General features: G+C 47.8%; 2 protein-coding genes across 2 annotated transcripts; one reads left to right on the forward strand and one right to left on the reverse strand.

Annotated features, from left to right (window-relative positions):
• Window positions 1-40: 40 nt before the first annotated feature.
• cmss1 (cms1 ribosomal small subunit homolog) lies at window positions 41-20,118 on the reverse strand. Its single transcript, XM_029137311.3, has 10 exons — window positions 19,961-20,118; window positions 1,851-1,993; window positions 1,672-1,740; window positions 1,450-1,588; window positions 1,302-1,361; window positions 1,042-1,144; window positions 897-957; window positions 711-798; window positions 536-624; window positions 41-357 (listed from the first exon to the last, which is right to left on the reverse strand). The coding sequence occupies exons 1-10, from the start codon at window positions 20,007-20,009 to the stop codon at window positions 274-276; spliced, it is 885 nt and encodes a 294-aa protein (XP_028993144.1). The 5' UTR covers window positions 20,010-20,118; the 3' UTR covers window positions 41-273.
• LOC114847497 (filamin A-interacting protein 1-like) lies at window positions 9,241-18,921 on the forward strand. Its single transcript, XM_029137312.2, has 4 exons — window positions 9,241-9,368; window positions 9,468-9,638; window positions 10,122-10,300; window positions 15,585-18,921. The coding sequence occupies exons 1-4, from the start codon at window positions 9,267-9,269 to the stop codon at window positions 18,007-18,009; spliced, it is 2,877 nt and encodes a 958-aa protein (XP_028993145.1). The 5' UTR covers window positions 9,241-9,266; the 3' UTR covers window positions 18,010-18,921.
• Window positions 20,119-20,845: the final 727 nt, after the last annotated feature.

Raw genomic sequence — 20,845 nt, forward strand, 5'->3', positions numbered from 1 at the left:
GACCTTCCAAGGTCAGAGTAAACAAACAGAAGGATGCCGGTTTTATTCGGAGCGTGTTTATTCAATCCATCACACTGAGACACCGTTAGACAACAACGGTGAACAAACACCACCACATGTTTGACACAACCTCGGAAAATACTAAAAGCATTGCACAGGTTTCAAGTTGACACCAAGAGGAAACAACAGGATGAGGCCCCACGGCTTCAGTGTCTCTGCTGTCGCAACAATCAAACATCGCTTTATAACGAATGACCAAGGTTAAAACACAAGTTAAAACAGTCCAATTTTGGCCTTTCCTTCTTTGCTGTTATTCAGAATGACGCTCTCCAACAGCTTCATGAAGTCCAGTTTGATCTGTAAGACACAAGGTACATAACACAATGTAAAATGTATAGTTTCCAATAAAAGATAATCTAATTCATAAGCAAATGTAATGTACATTTTAACTGCTTTGTAATAGTATCCAGAACTATATTCATAAACAAACACTGAAACTAATATGTTTTCTAGCCAGCAGGGGGCAGTATGTCACCTCAGGAATGTCCACCATCCTTCTGAGCTTCTGGTCCCTCCAGTTCCAGTCCACAACCAGGTATCTCAAAGCAGTCAAGCTCAAAGCCTCTAGAAAAGACAATCAGAGTGTTCATGGCCCAGGACTGTTGGAACAGCTGTGCACCGTGGGGCAGGATGGCAAATGCATCACCCACCTTTGTCAATGAGGGCACTAATCCTTCCAGGCGTTCCCACTCCGATATGAACGACGCCTTTCTGCAGCAGCTTCACCTGCTCCTCCACCTGTACAGTCAAACACACACAGAAAGACAATAGATTAGGTTAAACTAGTCGCTGCACATGCACATGATCCATACGCATGTAATGTTCATCTCCATTACCTTTATGTGTTTAGCAAAGAGCTTCAGGACTCTGGCTTGGCCCTTGAATGCAGACAGATTCCTGGGAACAATACAAAACAAACAAGGCTTGTGTAAATCTCACGACGAATTTGTTGTGAGCAGGAACTGCTGGTGTGTTACGGACTTGATGAGCTCGATGCATCGAAGAGCAGAGCTACAGACGATGAGCAGAACCGCCGATCCCTTTTCTGTGTGTTGCTTTTGGATCTTGGCCCATTTAGGACAAACTAGGAAGAGGGAAAAAGAAACATCCGTCTTTACAGGCTCGAAGGTTCACCCAGAAAAGGCAAGTGAAAGTAACGGCGTATCATTGTCCACAGAGGACATTTAGAATCTAAGGTTCTAAAAAGCACATTATTGTGAGGCCCTAGTGATGACACCCACCCTGTTTTAGGTATGATGAGAGGCTGTGAGTCAGGTCATTGCTGGACAGGAAGTCAGAGTCTGGAGGGTGCAGGAGGGCAGACATTGACCTGGGTCAGTTGATACATCAGCACATATTGACTGAGGTTTCAGGTTAAAGGGGACTCACCCTCCAAGTGCAGCGCCTCCTGCTCAATCACCGAGCGCTTGTCTGAGAAGTAGAGCGTGAGCACCTTCTGCAGATCCGCTGGACAGCCTGGTTTTGGTTCTGTTACAGCCAAGACGTCTGTGATGGTCTTCTTCTTTTTCTGGTGAACAGAACACATCTGTGTGATATTCACAGATCAAAGTGTGTATTGCGTTTGTGTAGCAGCAGGTGCCGCCCCCTCACCTTCCTCTTTCTCTTGGGTTTAGTTGACTCCTCATCCTCGGTCTGTTTCTTTGGAGCTACACTCTTGTTCTGTTACAAATGTTTGCACGTGAAAAACATTTAGGATATTTCATTAATTACAAAATGAAGCTCAAATTAGATTCATCATAGATTTGCAGGTTAATGTACATGTGTGATACCTGTTCATTGCTTTTCTTCTTTTTGGCTTTAACCGTTTTCTCACTTGTCCTCTTCCTCTTCTCTGGTTTTGTCTTTGTTTTGTCTGTTTCCTGTGTTGTTCCTGTTTCCTGTTGCTCTGGCTCCTCCTCCGCCTCAGACCCCCCTGAAAACAGGTGACAATTTCCACTCACACATCTGCATTGAGTCCTTTAACTTGCAACTTGGAGCCTCGCGATATGATGTAATTGTTGGGACAAGATGATGGAAGGAGATGCAAAGAGTGTGAGCATACCCTTTATCATTGACCATCACGGAGACCCAAATGACTGAACAGTCCAGCTTCAGTTTCTAAATCAATTTTTCTGAGAAACCTGAGGCTGGATGAGGCTCCAGCTCTAGTGATGTTCCTCATATGCTGCTCCTTAATGAAAACCTCCCCAATAGACTACCACACACTCACTAACGCCTGACTCCAAATTTCCTGCCTTCCTCTCTAATCTCCCCTTTCACAATCGATTCATCCGATCTTTATTATCAACTAACTGTCGCTTTTTTCCTTACCTGGGGCCATTACAGCAGAGGGCCACATAAAAGAAGACAGTCTAGGAATGGATGGAGAGCCTAAACCCACACTTGCTCCCTCATCTTTTTCCTCCATCTCTCCTTTTCCTTTCTATTCGTCTGCCAGACTCATTTTCATTGCAGCCCAAACATCATCCTTATTTATTACTGCTCTCTGTCTAGGGATACACTCCTCCTGCCGAAAGACCACCCCCAGTATTGATGGGCCTAGATAACCACTCACTCTCTCCTTCCCTGGCTCCTCATCACTTTCCTGCTCCCCCTCTGTTGAAAGGAAACATGTTCCAGGAAACGAAGGACAAAGCAAAGGAGGATGACTGATAACCGGGGTCACAAGGATCGTCCAAACCAGGGAAAAGGCCCGCTCCAGGTAAGTGTAGGTTTATTTCTACTGATTATTAATTATGATACTGCACAGTGCAGTTAAAGGTAAAACACCCATCGAGCTTGTTTCTTATCTGCAGACACTCTTTATATGCTTGAACTGACACAAAATGCAATCGCTGCCCTGTGTTCAGTGAGCCGTGAAATATCCTAACAATCAACCGCGGCAGGAAACCAAACCCTCACTTGACCACAAGGTGCTGAAGGTGCTGACAGAGCAGACAGGCTGTTCAAAGAGGCAGCAGCCAACCTGTGTGGGTGATGAGCCGCTGACCCCGTATCTAGCGTATCCGCCTCAGCACCATTAGCCACTCAACAAGCCGCCCTGGATGTTTCAATATTCGGGTGCATACCTGCACTTAGGAAGATGGAGGCACGTGTTTGTGGGTCTGCAATTTACAATCACAAAGGGTGAAAGGTGTTAAAGCTGCAGCGAAGCCATAACATTTATCCATGCGAGTGCTGGGAGAGGACTCAATCAGTAGATGGCCATTAAAGGGTCATGACGATGAAACATTTAATACAGGACGTTCTATCAACACAGTTTCTAGATCTGGATGCTCTGTTCCCTTAAAATAATAAAACATTTACACGCCCCATCAGCAACGTAGGATTTTGAGATCTGTACTGGTCCCTTTAACAGAGTAACAGCACGTAACATCACCTTCTCTCTCTGTATCTAATAGATGAGTGTATCTGATTAGTCATTTCTAATCCTGGATTCGAAACACTGTGTTCTATTACTTAAGCAGGATGAAAAGGGCTTCGACCCAGCAACATCTACAAGATGACACGTAGCAGGAAATTAGCTGCTATGTGTGTTTTCTATTTGAGTCTACATTATGGGAGCTCTGACAGCACCGTGGCCCGAGAGGCTGATGGCTGCAGAGCCATTAGCACCTGACTTATTCAAGCCTTAAATGGGAAGCACATAAGTGATTGATTACACAAAGTCTTCAACTGACAGGCAAATGGGCTGAGGCGGATTCTCCAACCTGATTAATAATTAGTGTTGAGATGCAAAGCGATTAGAGACTGTAGGTCTGAACGTGGCTGCCGGAGTGAAGCAAACCTGGAATAAGACGAGTGATTAATGAAATGTCTTGTGCGGTGCCACACCGTCTACATCCACAGACCTCTGGAAATTGATTGGACGGACGGAGGCTCGCACCAAACCGTATTCCATGACGTCACACTTTAATCAAAGTGGCCGTTCCACTATTCACCTGCTGCGATGACGAGCACGGTGTAATTGCAACACCAGCGTTACCAGTGAAGCCATGGTCAGTGTCCTCAGTGTCCACTTCCTGCCGGCTCAGATTACCAGCAGGTCAATGAAGCATGCAGGCAAATGGGGAGGCCTGCTCATCTCTAAAGGCCGATCAATAGCGGGTACTGTTTTTATGAGCTGGTAAGTGCTGGGGACTGGGCTTAATGAGGATCTACTGACTGGTTATGTGCCTACACGACCACGAGGGCCATGACCTTGATGACCACAGCAGTTAGTCACCAGATTAGGAGGAACACCTCAGCCTGCACACAGGCACAAGACAAACCTCGCACATCTTTCCTTCTACAACCTCAGGCCTTATATAAACACTCCCAGAGATGCTGTACGATATTTTGTTGTATAAAAGCGTTTCTATGAAAACACCATGATACTTCTGATTAATTGAATTCAGCGCTCGCTTCACCGATCGATAACTCATCTCAGGACATGTAGCAGTGCTGCTGGATGACGGGTGGGTGTAGTAGGCTTTGGAAGCCTGCAGCTTCCTCTCTATAACCACAATATGAGCATGTGTTGTTGGTAAATCAATAGGGACTTTAGGCTGCACGCACAACAACGGAGAGCGAGCTGCAGTGGAAGGAACACAAAACCTGCGTCTGGCCATGAATGCATCGCATCGAGTCTGACTGGCTACTTGCTAGATGAGGCTAAAAGGTTTACCCTGTATTCACTAATTCAGCGTGTGGGTGAGGGTGAGCACAGAAGTGTGGCAGTGCAGCCTTAGACGTGTGCCACCAGTAGGTGGAGCGGTAGAAGCACAGTGAGGCCAGCGTGCTTCACCAGATGAAGAAGGCGTGCTGTAAAAGCCTGTGACCACTGGGATGCATCTGGATCAGCACATCTGATTGAAGGGAGAGCACACACAACCCACACTGTTGTGTGTGGGATGTTTTTATCCCAGACAGGAGAAGCGATACAGCAGCCCTTAGGTTGGAACAATTCAACATGAGTTATCAGTACAGTGAAATGTCTACATGTCTATAGGACGCGCTGATGCTCTTCTCTATTAGAGACAAATCATGACTCATTAAATTATCTATCATCTGACTTGTTTCCTCTGAAGTATTGGGTCTCAGAAGAGAAGGCAATCATTAAAGATGAAGTTAAATTGCACTGTCTCGTGGCAGCCTTCATTTTTCGCTCTTTTAAACGACTGCGCTGCTTGAAATAATGATCTAATTTATACCGGCCTCTGACATCCATCCACGTGTGTGAGTCAAGCCAACTGTGCCCAGCAAAGCGTGATGGGAGCGCTTGATGTCGCACAGGAGGTGCTAATCAGAGACACCGGGTTATGTAAATAAGCCCGAGCTTTAAAGCTCCTGCACAAAAACCAAATGATGAAAACACTTTTCTCACCTTGGAAGCACGGAGCAGCTAAATCAGGCCAATACATTTCAGCTTAAATAAATACGCTGCAGGCACTTTCCTTGATTGACCTCACAGATCCATCCACTGCCCCATTTGTTCTCTACCAGCAGAGCCATTCCTCATCCCAAACATCTATTCATCCAGTGTTTATTACGTTGGTCCCCAGCGGTTCGTAGCACAGGCAGGAACACATTAACACTCCTCACGTCTTTCATTCTCTGCATTTCACTAACTCACAAGCGGATTCTTGGACCTGAAATCAGCATGAGGGGAGAGGTTCAGTGTGTTTGTCCTCATACAGGCTTATTCACAAATACCAGTCCACAAAGAAGTCTATGGTAAACAAGATGAAAGTCAGCCATTGAGAAGAGCTTGGAGCAACGGGAACCATTTCATGATCTCATCTATAGACTATTGTTGCAGTGATATAGTGAAGACCACAAGAAAGAATTCCCAAAATAATACAGACATAAACATGGTTACAATGTGAAGTCTGATGTCAGCTGTCTAGTCCTGCTAAACAAGATCAATGACGTGAAATTGAATACCTGTCAATTTGTCTTCCAAACGTCTGAGCACTTGAGGCAGCACAGATGGCAGCAGCGCTGCCACATCTGGCAGACGTCAGCCAACGCAGACCAGAGGCCACGCTCAATTATTTAACACCTTCTGTCGGCACAAACAAAAATCCCTTCCGACGAAGAGCCGCGATATCAACTCGCGTTGTGTTGCGCTCGCCTGCGAGGAGTCAAGAAGACAAACGCGCTCTAATACGCCAACACTCGCAGCGCGGTGTCGTTAGCCGAGTCGGGCACTTACACTGAAGGGGGTTGATGATCGTCAAGTGTTCTTTACGCTGAACTCATCAGTAAACGACGCATTCAGCAACATTGAGAAGCTGTTGGACATCGCCCGCTCGCGCTCGCTGGCTTCCTGACAGTATAATGTTTCTGTTTCTGTTCTGCCGACACTGTAGCGGCACGGCCCTGCTGCCAAAACACACATCACACATACAGAACCTGAATTACAGAGTGCTTTGCCAACTTGACCCTGGAAACCGGAGGCCAAGAGGGACTCGGGGGGGCACAGCCCGCCATGACAGGTGGATGTAAAGTGGATGTGAGCTGGAAATGAATAAAGAGCAGGCTGTCGGACTTAGATCACCCTGGAGGCTGCAGGTCAGGCTGTTTGCGCCGAGGGGTGGAAATAATTTCAGGTGACAAAAACGATTCTTTCTCCAACAATGAATTCCAGCTGCTCCAGAGCGGAGGGATGAGCGATGCCCCTCTGTCCCACCTCTCTGCGCCGGCTCTGGAGTAAGGGCCGGTTTATGGGCTCCGTCCGACCGGCCGCGTCGTAAATCAGGAGTGTTTATAGCCGTTGGAAATGTGAGATGATTTACAAACATGTTTTCAGACAGTCGCCGCAGGAGACGCTGGCGTTAAAATCCCCACAAATAACCGCGCGGCAACCAAGGAGAGGTCCGGGGGCACAGCCACGCCATCACTTCTGCTGCGCGAGCGTTGCACTGCGACCACGACAAGCTCCCAGCCTGTAGTTGGTAAATAAAGCAAATAAATCCACATCAATGCTTCAGAGGACAGAGAATTTTCCATCTACATTTTTCTACGTTTGCCTGTTTGAAGTCTTTGTTTTGCCTTTGTTCACGTTACTGCAACAAACTGTCCCTGTGTGATGCTAACAGACACCAAACACAGGCAGAGCCCCTCTAAGATGTGGGGGGCTTTGAGGAGCCACGTTACGCGCAGCCATGCCAACCTGGAGAATTCATAAAACCTGGTTATAGCGTGACTTCACTCAACATGAATCTGGCCTGACGATGTGCAGAAATGGGAGGAAACTTGCCCACAACAATATTTCCCTTGACTGTGAAGTTGCCACCTATGTGTTTGTGTATCTGGGAGCGGGTGCAGTGACTGGGATGACTGGGATGACTGGGAGTGTTGATGGTGTGTCTGGCGGCCGCCGCCGCTTCGAGCCGATGGGACGGATGCTGGTGATCAGTTGCGTGGACCTGTCTGCCAGCGGACGGCCCTGGCATCCATTACCATATTACCATTACAGCTGGCTCTGGATCGGCGCCAGAACTCCAGGGGCATTTTCACATGCCTGGCATTGTGTGGGAGTGTGTGCTCCGTCTAGACACCACGCGCACCAAAGAAAGAACAGTCTGACTCACGTCATCTGTGCAGGCGTGTGTGTGTGTGCGTGTGTGTGCGTGAGGGAACTGTGAGGTGGTCAGAGCCCATCAACATGAGTCGACTGAAGGCCGAGGGCAAGGAAACAGCAGCACGTGTCTTGGCTTGACTGTTCGCATTAACAACACCGCCGGCTGGGCAGGCAGGGAGAAACACACACACTCACGTCCAAGAACAACACACCCTGGGCCACCGCTGAACAAATGTGCCCACGAGCACCGGCTCACATCCGCTCTGATCACGTCCTCATCTTGATGCGAGCGAACCTGAGCGAATGCTACTGGAGCTGATCGATGCAGGTCTGATCAGCTCACATAGTCTTCCTTTCAGGGAGGGGCTGTGGAGGATTTAGGGCCGTGACTATGACGACGCCAGAGCGAGTCCTGAAAACTTCTGTGCAACTGCGTTCTGTGAACGTCCATCATCCTTTCACGCTGCAACAAAGAAATGGAGCAAGGGAACACAGGGACAGCGCAGACAGCTCCATCTGTCTCCCTGATTGATGCAGGGAGGGAATCTGAAGGAAGGGACGGAGTTTGAGGACGTCACATTTTATTTCCACACAGAGGCCAAGTGAAAGATTCCTCTTTGCAGACACCATCTATTAAGAAAGACACTCGCACAAAGGATGTGACTGGCTTCGGGCTGAAGTAGCTGAAGGGCTCGTCTTCCTCTCACAGTGTTTGTCCTTCGTGTACCAGGGTTCCTCTTGTTCGGTCTCACGGTCGCGCTCAGGCCTTGATCACCATGTGCAGAAGCGGCCTGTCAGCGTGCGAATGCATAGAAGAGAAGAGCCGAGGTGGAGGCGGCATCTCCACGCTTCCAGGTTCAGAAAGAGAACCTCGAACAAGCACCACTAAAAGAAGATCTGAGCAGGTCCTAAAACAACCTCTACATGTTTCACCCAATTTCCACGAGAAAAGCAAAACACATGGGCCTGTAGTTGGTTATCTGCAGAAACCTGAGCAACGGCTGGGGAATAGGCGGCATTCCTGGTCTCTGTGAGAGACTGGAATGGAGAAGCAGAGCTGAAGAGCAGAGGGGTGACATCATCGTTTCACTAATGTGAACCTGCTTGCTTTCCCTCTCTAAATATGGGTTGCTTACACCGAGTCAGAAGTGGGCTGGCTAACATTCCTGAGCTGATGCCATCGGTGTCAGGAAAACACACATGCTGCGCACACGTTAAGCTCTCATGTGGCTGGCAATTAACATGCTAGCAGACTTCAGCCCTTGATCACAGTAAAAGCACAAGGAGTAAGACTATGACATGACTCTGTTATGACAAGAAGCCCTCTGACTTTACATAATCTCCATTTGATGGTCCCTTATTAAAAGCATACAATAGCCACTTGTACAGTAAAGGCATAACACACTTGGTTTAACGTCTCAATGGGTTGCAGATGTTTCATTTTCTCCCACCTCATCTCCTTTCCTATTCTTCGCCCTAGGCCGGCACGAAGGCGCACAGCCATTTAGGTGAAAACTGCAAAATGGCTTCTTGGAATCAAGTTGCTCCAAAGACCCACAACACAGAGCCGCTCCTTCACCCCGACCCGCCTCCCAAAGCGGGCATCCAGAGGAATAATATGCGGATCAAGAGGGGGAGGTGGGAGGACAGACACGCGGGAGAAGAGCTGTCCCGCGATGACCTGCTGTTTCTGCTCAGCGTCCTGGAGGGAGAACTACAGGTAGAATCAACAGCACGCGCATTTATAGTTGTTTTTTTTAAAATCTAGCTCACATCAAACAAACTTACATTGTGCTGCATTGCTTTGTGATGACACTAGGCCAGAGACGAGGTAATTGGCGTGCTGAAATCAGAGCTGATGCACTCGGCGCCGCTGAGGGCCCATTATGCTGCGAGTGGACAGGAGAAGGTGCTGCGTGCCCTGCAGAGAGACTCCCAGCGCAGCCAGCAGGAAGCTCTGCAGGACGTCTACAAAAGTCCCATTACCGAGGTACCGGCAGCCTGTAGCACGGAACCAGACGCCATATGGGGTGGATAACTAAATATAATGAGATGAATGCATTACTGTCAGACAGAGGCGCATCTATTACTACTGCATCATTGCACACGTTTGTTACTTTACCGTACATGTGTTACAAGCATTGGGTCTTTAACAATTTGAGTCAACCCAGGATTTTCATGCTTTGTGTAAATCAACAAATCTTAATGGTCAAATCTTGTAAAGACTGTAATTATAATTATTTGTGTTTCTGTTGTGTCGTGCACCATGTGTAGCAACTGTATTGAGTTTCTAAGTCTATAAAGTAGGGACTCAGCACTTGGGGTGACGATAAAACAGCTTTTACTAAGTCTAATCCTGCAACAGAAGTGTGAGCAACACTACTGTACGACCTCCACTTGTCACATTTCACCCGTCCACTAATCTAAACTTTACATATTCTTAAACGCCTGTTCCGCTCCTTCTCTCTCGCAGCTCAAGCACTTAGTGGAAACGCACCGGCGCTCGTCCGAGCGGATGCTCGCGCGGCTTCTGGAGCTGTCCCAGTCCGACAGCGGTGCCCTGTGCCGGCTGGACGAGCGCGAGCGCAGCCACAGGGCTTCTGTCCAGAGGAGCGAACGCCTCCGGGCGCTGCTGGAGCAGGACCGAGAGAGGTTGGTGGACCCGGGCCGCACCGGCTCCTCTCCACCGCCGGGAAAAGACAACACTGCCATTTCATGGGACCCACAAAATTGGTAGCTTGCATTCAAGCCGGACTAGAAATATCCAGCCGCGCTTCGCGAAGCTCTTCTGATGTAAAAGAGATGAGGGTTCACAGCCAGCGTGGAAGAGGCTCGGGGATTAAAGTATTTCAGAACACTGGAACAAGCTGCATCTAAGCTGAGCAGTGTACACTTGTGCCGGCTGAGATGCTTTTAGCTTGTGCTGGTCTGTAATGCTCTTCTTGGCGGAGCCAGGGAGCCAAAGCGCTGTTGGCTGCAGCCTTTCTACCAGACAGTGTATGTGACCACAGGACTGTACTTAGAGTTACTCCACTCAGACACAGTCCATTACATCCTGGACTCGGTCAGACCTTGTGGCCACGCTGGCTCTGTTCACTCTCCCTTGTAAACATATAAACATGCACTTGTATGCAATTACATGTGCAGTCTGACCTGGCACCGCTTTCCCCTATTCGCCAACACCACACAGCACGAGACGGGCCCGTCTTCTGACGGAGGCCGTTCCCAATAAAGTGCGCTTTTAGATCTGCCGAACGCGAAGGTGGTTACGGGTTCCCCTATGCAATTTGAGGCCCGCACAAGGCTGCCGTCTTCCAGCCCCTGGCTGTCTCGGCTCATGTACAGCCGGAGTCCACTCTGTAATCTGGCTGTGCAGCGAGTGGACCGACGCCGGGCTCGCAGCCTTCGGAGGAGACTAGCTGTCTGCAGCTGTGTGCCAAAGTCCAGCCATTCAGCGATCCACCACTGGCACACGCGCAACTAAAGACCCGAAATAGTCATGCCAGTCGAGTGATTAAGTTCACCAGAACTCTGTCTGTTCAAATACAATGTGGGAACCCTAAACATGCACACATAAAAGCGTTGTGGTCCATTTTGCTCTAATGATGATTAATACATGAGTAGACAGCATGTCTGTGGTGTGAACCCTGTGCGGCTCAAGCATTCCTGACGGCTCCAGCACGGAGGATTAGCGTGCCCCTGGCTGCCCTGCTAGTGCAGAACACACGTAAAATATCCCTTTAAAGAACAAACTCAACAAATAACGGAGCCGTCGGCCTCCAGGAAAAATAATAAGCAACTATTCAATCAAATGCCACTTGCTGCTTTTGTGTGTCGACATCAGGGGCTAACCCCGAATTAACATGAGCAAAGCCAATTAACAAATTAAGTCGTCACCTTGGCCATTTTAAGACGTGCCACACGCACGCGCACACGCACGCGCACACGCACGCACACACGCACACACACACACACACACACACACACACACACACACACACACACACACACACACACACCTTTCATCTCCCCTGCCATCATGCCCTTTTTCTATCTTGCTCTGGAGTAGCCTAAATATTTAAGAGAGAGAGTTTCCACTCCTACTCCAAATCCTCTTCAGCTATCTTTCAATCTCCCTCCCCGCTTCTTTTCAAAGCGTATGTTCTGAGTCAGGCCTGGCTTAAAATCAACACCACCCTCTTTTTCATTTCCCTGAAAAAGTAGCTGTACAAGGTGCCATGTGCAGAACAGATGACCTGTTCTCACTGTGAACCATACAGTGGATTCCAGTCATGACATTTAATCTGCCTATGCCATAGCATGATCCTTGTTGCGTGTCAATGGATGATTACATCTGCACATCACAATGCAGCAATCTGGTTGTTCCAACCTCAGCTATCTGCACGTACTCAAAGCCTGTGTGTGTGTGTTTCCTGTGGTCTGTCAATGGGCTGACAGAATCTCAGCATTAACCGCACACACATGTTTAACACACTAAATACATTCGTGCTCTCGTCCGTCCACTTACACTCCCAAACACTTCACCCACAAGCCATTTCTACACTTCATTGTGTTTTCGCCCCCCCAACTGATGTGGTCCTGCCATTAATGCATCATCAATAAGTGCGACAGATGTGAAATGATGGAGACCATCCTACTAACTTGACTTGATTAAAGATGGTGGAGGAAACGCTTTGTGGACTTTGCTTGGAGAAAAAGGAGAACGTAAACTTGGCTGTCTTGTAGCGGAAACCCACAGCTGCTCTGTCCATCCCTCGCACTCAAACATATCCACCATCTGCCTGCTCAGCCAATAATGTGTCACTAGAGGATGTCCATAAATTATCATAGGAGTCTGGCAACGCATCGCCTCAGAACAGAACCGCTGTGGTGATTGCAAGCTGTTGGGCCCATTTATTAGCGATACGGAGCGTATGAGGTCAGTTTAGTCATTGCTTCAATTTTATTAAATGTGATGAGAATTGAACAAAGGAAAGCCAGCACAGACTGCCTGAGCAGCTGTCGTTCTGCATCTCCAGTGCCTATTCTATGACCCTAAACAGGAGCATTCAATACAACTAGCTGCTTTGTTAGGGAAATCTAAAAGAGCTGTATCTGTAAGTTAAAGCCCTGATTAATACTAAAGGCCAAGAAACCCAGGGAGAGGCTGCGCCCACCTCTATGGCCCCATATCAGCAATGTTTGAGGGTTTTCTTGGAAATGCCTTCGAGGGACTGGACCGTGCTGGTAATTGACGACAAGCGCCACAGATGCCAGCACCTCCTCTAAGGGAAACAGGACCTCGTGAACCCGGGGTCTGGGAGTTGGTCTGTGGAGAGGAATTCTAATGGAACAATGATGAGGATTTTCTCTCGCATTCCACAGAGAAATATCCTATTTCAGTGTGAACCTCCCTTACAAAAGGAGAGATCACATTTACTTCAAAAGGAACAGTTAACGTTAGTTCATGCTGGTTCTATTGGGATGCTCATGTTTGTTGCAGTACAACTGTCTCTTTTAGCTATTGCTTGTTATGGAAGCAACAGTTGAATTATTATGATCAAGCCATCCTAACTCTCCCACCAATGGTAACCATGACATAAATAACACCCAGCAATCCCCATTAGAAAAAGTGAAACGAGGTGACATGAAATGCTATCAACCAGAATAATCTCCTCCTTCCAAAAAAAAGCAGCCAACTTTGTGCTAGACCAATTAATGGATTTAAGAGAGTGCCAACCAGGTGCAGAGTACAGGCCTTACATCACCCGCTTACGTAAGTGGCGCAGACAGAAACCTTGTGTCAAGGCTTTAAACATGTATGTCAAAGCAGTTACGATAAACTGTGTCTTGTTTTTCAAATTCCTGTGTGATGATGACTTGACGCAGGGAAAAAGTCATCCTTTAACTGGGAAGGATTGTTTGACAGGCGACAAACGATCAGTGCTACGTTTCCCAGTGAAAGCTGCAGGAGCGTGTATCAGCACTTGTTGTACGGTCTTTGATTTTGACAGACAAGACCAGCAGGGAAAATAGGGAAAGTTGGATTTCTGCAATTCAAACCTAAAAAGAGAGAGAGGGTGAAGAAGCAAATGACAGAAAGAGGGCTGCTGGTAATGGAGAGAAAGAAACAGACATATGGATGTAATTGAGGGCCTATGAACGGATGATGTCATCTCCCAGTCAGGTTATCAGGCTCCAGGCAAAGCAGCTAACAACTCACAAAAACATGTCTGTTCTTAAGGCATATGAGAACAGCACATAAACACGTAATGCAGTTTGCGTGCCTTTGGACGGGCTACAGTTCACAGGACGTGCATGCCTGGTTACCGTGCACACTCGGGCTAATTGTTCAAACTCGCAAGCGTTAGCCTTGTGAGATTAAAGTGTGATTGATGCGTTAGGGTTTTTTTCACATGCTCATAACAAATTCTGTCCTTCCCATTAGCCTCTTTGGCATGGCTACACAATGACCTCATGTGGAATGGGCTGAAGTCCACACACACACACACACACACACACACACACACACACACACACACACACACACACACACACACACACACACACACACACACACACACACACACACACACACACACACACACACACACACACACACACACACCAGTCCCATATAAGGACTTGCTGATGATGTAATGGGCGCCACTGGCTGCGAGCGAGTCTCTGTGTGCAGAGCACTTCTCATAATGTTTGGTTTTCTGGATGGAATGTCCACATCACTGGGATCTACGGGAAAGGGAGAGGTGGAAGAGTAGAGACAATCCATTCTGAGAGTTTCACCGGGAGAGAGGCGAACAGCACAGCACAGGTAGGAACAATTAAATACTGGAAAATGCAGAAAGAAACAAATGGAACTACAACAAAAAGTGAGCAACTGCAAAAGGACTTGAGACTTTATAGAGATGGGATTGTTGTAACATCTTAAAAAGGTAAGTTGCTTGTTGTTGAACAGGCATCTCAGGGTGAAGTTGTGAGCTACAGTACATCAAATTAAACAATGATCAGAAAGATACAGTAGAAATGTGAGCCGTTAGTCTTAATTCTTTACCTAAAAATTATTCGTCATACATAATTACAGGTTTGCGCTACTTTGCGATGTAGAAAACAAACAGTGGACAACACTGGATGGAGTTTGATTCTAAAAGAACGATGTAACTACACAGTGAGACGTTACCTCTCCATGATCCTCTTTTGCTGTGGCACATAACACACGAACAGCGTGTGCTAAACGTATGTGTGCATCGATATGCATGTGTGGGAACTTAAGACATGACAACACTTTGCAATTGTAGCCAAGCTTGTAATTACTTTTGGAACAAGGGGGAATTCCTGCCTCTTCTTGCTGGAAATGGGCCATTGGAGGTGCACAGAAGGAGAGTGAATGGGTGCAGTGTTCAGGGTACTCAAGGGTAGAGGAACTTCTTAATTAACAAACACTCCCTACCAAGGGACCATCTGCCATGCTAGTCACAACAACTTACAGAATGTACGCTGCCTGAGAGAAGTGTAGAACAACAAGGAGATACTGTTTCTACATTAAGCGCGCGCACACACACACACACACACACACACACACACACACACACACACACACACACACACACACACACACACACACACACACACACACACACACACACACACACACACACGGACCAAACATAGATGTGTAAAAAGTATTCCTAACTTTGAAAGAAGCAGGGAAGAAACCGTGCTTTAAATTCTTGTGAAAATGAAACCAAATGTTTATACTGGAAATACACATTAGGAAACTATTTGTCTTTAAAGACTTTGGCCAAGAGGTTAAGTGCAAACACTACAAAGGGTCCCCAAGGGCTGAAATTAGGGTAAATTACCCAATAAAGCCAGGCCACAACAGCGTAACATCAGACTCATTTGTTTTTCTTTGCAGGCTAAAGCTTCTTATTGTGAAGGAGAGAGAATACCAGGAAATACAACGGAGGAAAAATGAAAGAGAAGTATCGTCACTGACAGAAGAGCTGATCAAGCTAAAGGCGTTTGCAGTCCTGGTTGTAAAGGAGCAACAGTGTCTGAGAGAGCTCCTGGAGGGGCAGAGGCGCCACTTTGAAAACCTGACAGCCGTCGCTGACCACATCGAGGAGGTCTCTGTCTTCAATCAAAAACAGAGCGCCATGACTGCCCCGAGCCTGTTGTCAGAGGTGGAGGTGCTGAGGAGGAGAGTGGTGGAAATGGAGGGCAAGGACGAGGAGCTGATACGTATGGGGGATCAGTGCCAAGACCTGGACCGCAGACTTGCAAAAGAGACCAGCCACTGTCGTAGCCTGAAGGTGGAGGTGGATAAACTCAGCAGCAGAATCGGTGAACTGGACAGGACGGAGGAGGCTTTAGGCAGGAGCAAACAAGACTGTAGTATTCTGAAGGGGAGCTTGGAGCGGGAGAAGGAGGTTAGCAAGATGCTGTCAGCTGAGCTGGACGCCCTTAAGGTGCGGGTGAGAGAGCTGGAGACAGTGGAAGGTCAACTAGAAAAGAGGGAATCAACAATGAGACAGGACCTGACCACGCTCAGGTCGCTGACGGTGGCGCTGGTGGAGGAGAGAAAGGCCATGGCTGACAGACTACGGCAGGCTGAAGAAAAGCTCAGCAGGAAGGAGGACAAGCGAAACGAGCAGAGCAACTTAGCAATGAGGACGGAAAGACGGCGAGACGACAGGCAGTCCCAGGCAGAGTTAGAGGAAAGGATCCAAGGAATGGCAAAGGAAAACGATGGGCTTCAAGAGAGACTACGAGCAGAGGAGGGGAGAAACAGGGAACTTCAGAGCAAAATAACCATCATGAAGAAAAAGCTGCAGGTCTTAGAGAACAGGAGAGAAAAGGGGGAGAAGTTCACATGTAGCTCTTATTCAAACAACAACAGCAGCAATCGCTGCCAGACAGAGGACAACAAAGTGAAAGAGCTGATCCAGGAGCTGGAGAGGCTGCAAAAGACACTGCAGGAGAAGGAGGTGTTGGAGGAGAAGCTGCTAATGGTGGAGGAGAACTTCGAGGCCCTTGAAGGAAGGCTGAAGGACGAGCAAAGGAGGTCCCGCGCGCTAACGGAGGAGCTGGAGGGGGCAAAGAGGGAGCTGAGCCGCTACGAGCAGGCGGAGAAGCAGGAGGTCAACCAGGAGCACCTCCTCCTCTGCCGTCTGCAGAAGGAGCAGGTGAAGTCCAGGCTCCTGGGCAGAGAGGTGGACTCGCTGAAGGAGAAGCTCCAGAAGCTGCTGGGCACGGAGGAGTCCATCTGCAGGGTGCAGACGGACCACTCGTCGCTGCAGAGGAAGCTCACGCAGCAGGAAGACAGGAACAGGGAGCTGGCCAGAGAGATGAAGGAGCTGAGCGGTGAGCTGGACAGGTGCAGACGGGGCAGGAGTCTGACGCCCGATGCCAACAGGCGCTACTCGGACTCCTATCAGACCACGAGGGAGGTGCAGACGGAGCCGGAGGACGGCCTGCTTCTGGACAAGGACAGCGACGAGGAGAACCTGAACCACCGCGGGGAAGTCGTGAACCGGAGGAGCTCCCTCGTTAACCTCAACAGCTTGAACAGCATGAACAACAACCTGAGTCAACACAGCGGCCTCGGCGTGGACATGCACCAAACGGCGAACGGGGAGGTGATGATGCTGACGCACACGCCGGGGCAGCCTCTGCACATCAAGGTGACGCCGCATCACATACTCAACACGGCCACGCTGGAGATTAGCAGTCCCAGCGGCGACGCGGCCGCGTCCTACACCAGCACGGCGGTGATCCCGACCAGCGGGGCGTCACCCAAGCAAAGGATCACCATCATGTCCGCCGTTAACGCCAAGTCGCCCCCCTCCAGCCCCGACCGCACCATCTCGCCGCTCAACGGAGCGTCCGTGACGCGGGTGTTGAGTTCCGCCTCATCGCGCTCCGCCACGCCCGACCACAGCGGCTCCCCTATTCAGATCGTAACAGTCAGGACCTGTTCACCGGAGCCGCCGGACGCCGCGAGCCGGCCCGCGTTCTGCTCGACCCCGGAGCGGCAGAACAGCTGGCAGCATCAGAGGTCTGGCGGCGTCGACTCGAGCCCCAGCGTCATCACAGCGGAGGACAACAAGATCCATATCCACCTGGGGAGCCCGTACATCCAGCCGCTGAACGGGACCACGCACGGCAGCCCGCAGCCGACCGGGCCCTACTACCTCCGGCACGAGCAAAGGACTCAGGTACTCGCCAACGGCTGCCACGTCAAAGGGGTCGGCAAGATCACCAGCAGCATCACCATAACCCCCACCATGTCTCCAGCCACACACTCGTCCAACATTACACTGAGCGGCCTATGCGACTAGGTGAAAACACGTATATTCTCTGCAGTACTGTGTTCCAAATATGTTGTATCTGGTTTCAGTCCTCATATTATTAGTTTGTGGAGTTTATTAAACCAAACGACCCATTGACTGTTAGACGTGTGTCTAGAGCTGACCAAATCAAAACGCATTATATTGTACTTTACGCTTTTCTTCATGATCATTAAACATGTCTGTTGTTTTTTGCTTAGAAAAGGTGTCATTTTTACCTTTTAGACAAAATTAATCTGCATGGATTTTGCATGGGCAGATCTACATGATCTGCATTTTGGTTCTTTGTACTACTGATTTACTACAATCCTGAAACCAAAAGTTACCAGCATGGGAAGGATGAACCTATTTGCAGAGTGTAATTTAAACGTTGCCATAGCAGGTAGATAATACAATGACAAACAGGGGAAAAGCCACCATAACATCATGTGGTTGTTAGATGGAAAACAGATGAGGGATTGGATGACAGTTCAGGGCAGACCGTAGCATGGCAGAGATCCTCATGAGTCTCTATTATTAGTGTGAGGATTTAGCCACAGGACACATCACCATGAAAGTCATATTGCTTCTCAGAAAATTCTCCTTTGTTCTTAAGATTTCAAAATCAATCTCATGCTCTATCTAACAGACTTCAGCTCCACTTTTCTGTCTTGTCAGTTTTTAGTCAGCCTCACAGCCTTTTCTGTCAAACATTTCTTTGATACAAATGCAAATAGGGACGGGCTGTCAGTCAAAGTGCAGGGGCTGCGCTAGAAACAGAAACGCTTACACATCCGTCAATAGAACAAGCGCAGGGATGTAAAGTTGTTGTTTTTGTCCTAATGTGTTGTTGTAATCTCATTGTTTCAACACAACAGTTTGCAGCATATCCAAAGAGCGTAATAAAGAGATCTATTGCTTCTAGTTACATTTCTACAGTGGGAATTACCCCCCAAAATAAAATAGAGCATCTATCCTTAATAATTAATGCAATCCTATATTGGCTTTGAATTTATCTGTGTGCATGACATTTTACACAAAGCTGAAACATGCTGAGCCCTGTAGCAAGAAGCTGGAGCATATATCAGCAACAAAGATTTGAATAATCATGAATCATGAGAATCACTGAGACTGAGCTAAATCATCTCATACTACGGATAAATGACACCAAAATAAAATTTCTCCACCAACAACACTCATGACACAAATACATGATAGAATGTTGAAATAACACACGCTGCAGGTGTGAACATCCAGTGGATGCTGAAAATATGCAAAGTAAATGAAAGAATGGGATTTCTCAGCAGTGTAAGTGGAACATCACAATGACAACCAGCAACAGGCGGATTAAAACATGCCCATTCTCGGCTCGGGCCAGCAAATGGTTCACACGACAGTGCAGCGAAAACGCGACTTATTTTGTTCAGCCACGCTTCGCCGCGCGACACAATCAGGTCAGTAATCATTAAAATACATCACTGCCCTCTATTGGTGAGCGGAGAGCACGAGGCTACGCAGTCACGAGCCGCGGGGAAGCTCCCGTTCACGCACACGGATGAGGATGCAGACACGGACAGGAGGGGAGCACGTGCGGGTGTTGATGGGGGGCTTCACGCGGCTAACGCAGCAGGACGGACGATGCTGCTACGTCACGTCGCTCACACAAACACGTGTTATGCTACACGAGCACCGCCGGCAACGCGTTGTACGAACCACGTCTTCATGTTTGTATTTTAACACACAACAAGTTAACGACACACACGCCGTCCTGTACTTTGTGTTAAGGGACGTTTGAGCGTCGTAAAAGCTAGTAGGCAACTTAGTACTTTTAGCTAACGTTAGCTCACAGCTAATTATAACGCAGCGACATGTATCGCGATATTTACAGGGCTGCCAATTTTAAATCCCGAATTACACGTGTGAGAAGCGCACAAACTAGAGGTAAGAAAGTTAAAGACAGTACCAGATTTGTCCTCTTGCTTCCACCACTCGTCGCCCAAGTCGTCTCCCATTTTGCTGAAACACTGTCTCCAGTCAAATCTACCGCTGCTAGCTACCTAGCCAGGCTGTGCCCAGGGGTGCGTTCAAGAGCTGCGCGTTGCAAACTATTGCGTGAAACCACGTGTTTGAAACAACAGTCTGTTTGGGTCAATTTCACTACAGCCTTCGTTGAATTTTAAGCACAGTTGTCACTGTACTTGTAGTAGATACATGTAGTAGATACATGAATATAATATGAATATATATATGAATGAATGTATATATATATATATATATATATATATATATATATATATATATATATATATATATATATATATATCTTTATAGAAAGAAAAACAACGACCTACTGTAACTGAGGGTTTTTTTATAAGAATGCATTTGAATAATAAGATGCTTTTTAAATTATATAAAAAAACACACACTTTAATGACTTTTGAATACCATTACATCTAACAGGTGTTGTGGTGGTAAGATTCCAATGTGTTCCACACTTTTCACACATGTTTAGCCTCTTTCTTTGACACCTTATTTCCCGAAAATAGCTGTGAACTGTTAGTGTGCAGGACAATCAGACAATTTTGTGGTGCGCATCTGAGGATGCTGAGAGTTTTTACTGCCAGACTCTACACTACAATCCAGCTGAGTACCGGTGAGGACATGATTGTAGAGCATTAGAGCAAATGACATTGTTTAGTGCTGTGAATGCTGCGACTGACAACATCTCAGCAGAAGCACAGAGGGATGGATAGGGCATAGACTCAATTCCTCACTTCAGCATCAGTCACTTTGTACGGTGGTTGTGCTGGTAACCATGCACATGTGGTCTCTGCAGTGTTTCCAGGTT

The sequence above is a fragment of the Betta splendens genome, chromosome 21 (assembly GCF_900634795.4).
Source record: "Betta splendens chromosome 21, fBetSpl5.4, whole genome shotgun sequence".
NCBI classification, from domain to species: domain Eukaryota; kingdom Metazoa; phylum Chordata; class Actinopteri; order Anabantiformes; family Osphronemidae; genus Betta; species Betta splendens.

Bases quoted from the DNA above. Each gene is read 5' to 3' on its own strand.
- LOC114847497 (XM_029137312.2), top strand. From the start codon at position 9,267: ATGCGGATCAAGAGGGGGAGGTGGGAGGACAGACACGCGGGAGAAGAG. The intron at 9,369-9,467 runs GTAGAATCAACA...TGATGACACTAG, and splicing joins TCCTGGAGGGAGAACTACAG to GCCAGAGACGAGGTAATTGG. The intron at 10,301-15,584 runs GTTGGTGGACCC...TTTTCTTTGCAG, and splicing joins CTGGAGCAGGACCGAGAGAG to GCTAAAGCTTCTTATTGTGA.
- cmss1 (XM_029137311.3), bottom strand. From the start codon at position 20,009: ATGGGAGACGACTTGGGCGACGAGTGGTGGAAGCAAGAGGACAAATCT. The intron at 1,741-1,850 runs GTATCACACATG...CATTTGTAACAG, and splicing joins AGAAGAAAAGCAATGAACAG to AACAAGAGTGTAGCTCCAAA. The intron at 958-1,041 runs GTCCGTAACACA...TATTGTTCCCAG, and splicing joins CGATGCATCGAGCTCATCAA to GAATCTGTCTGCATTCAAGG.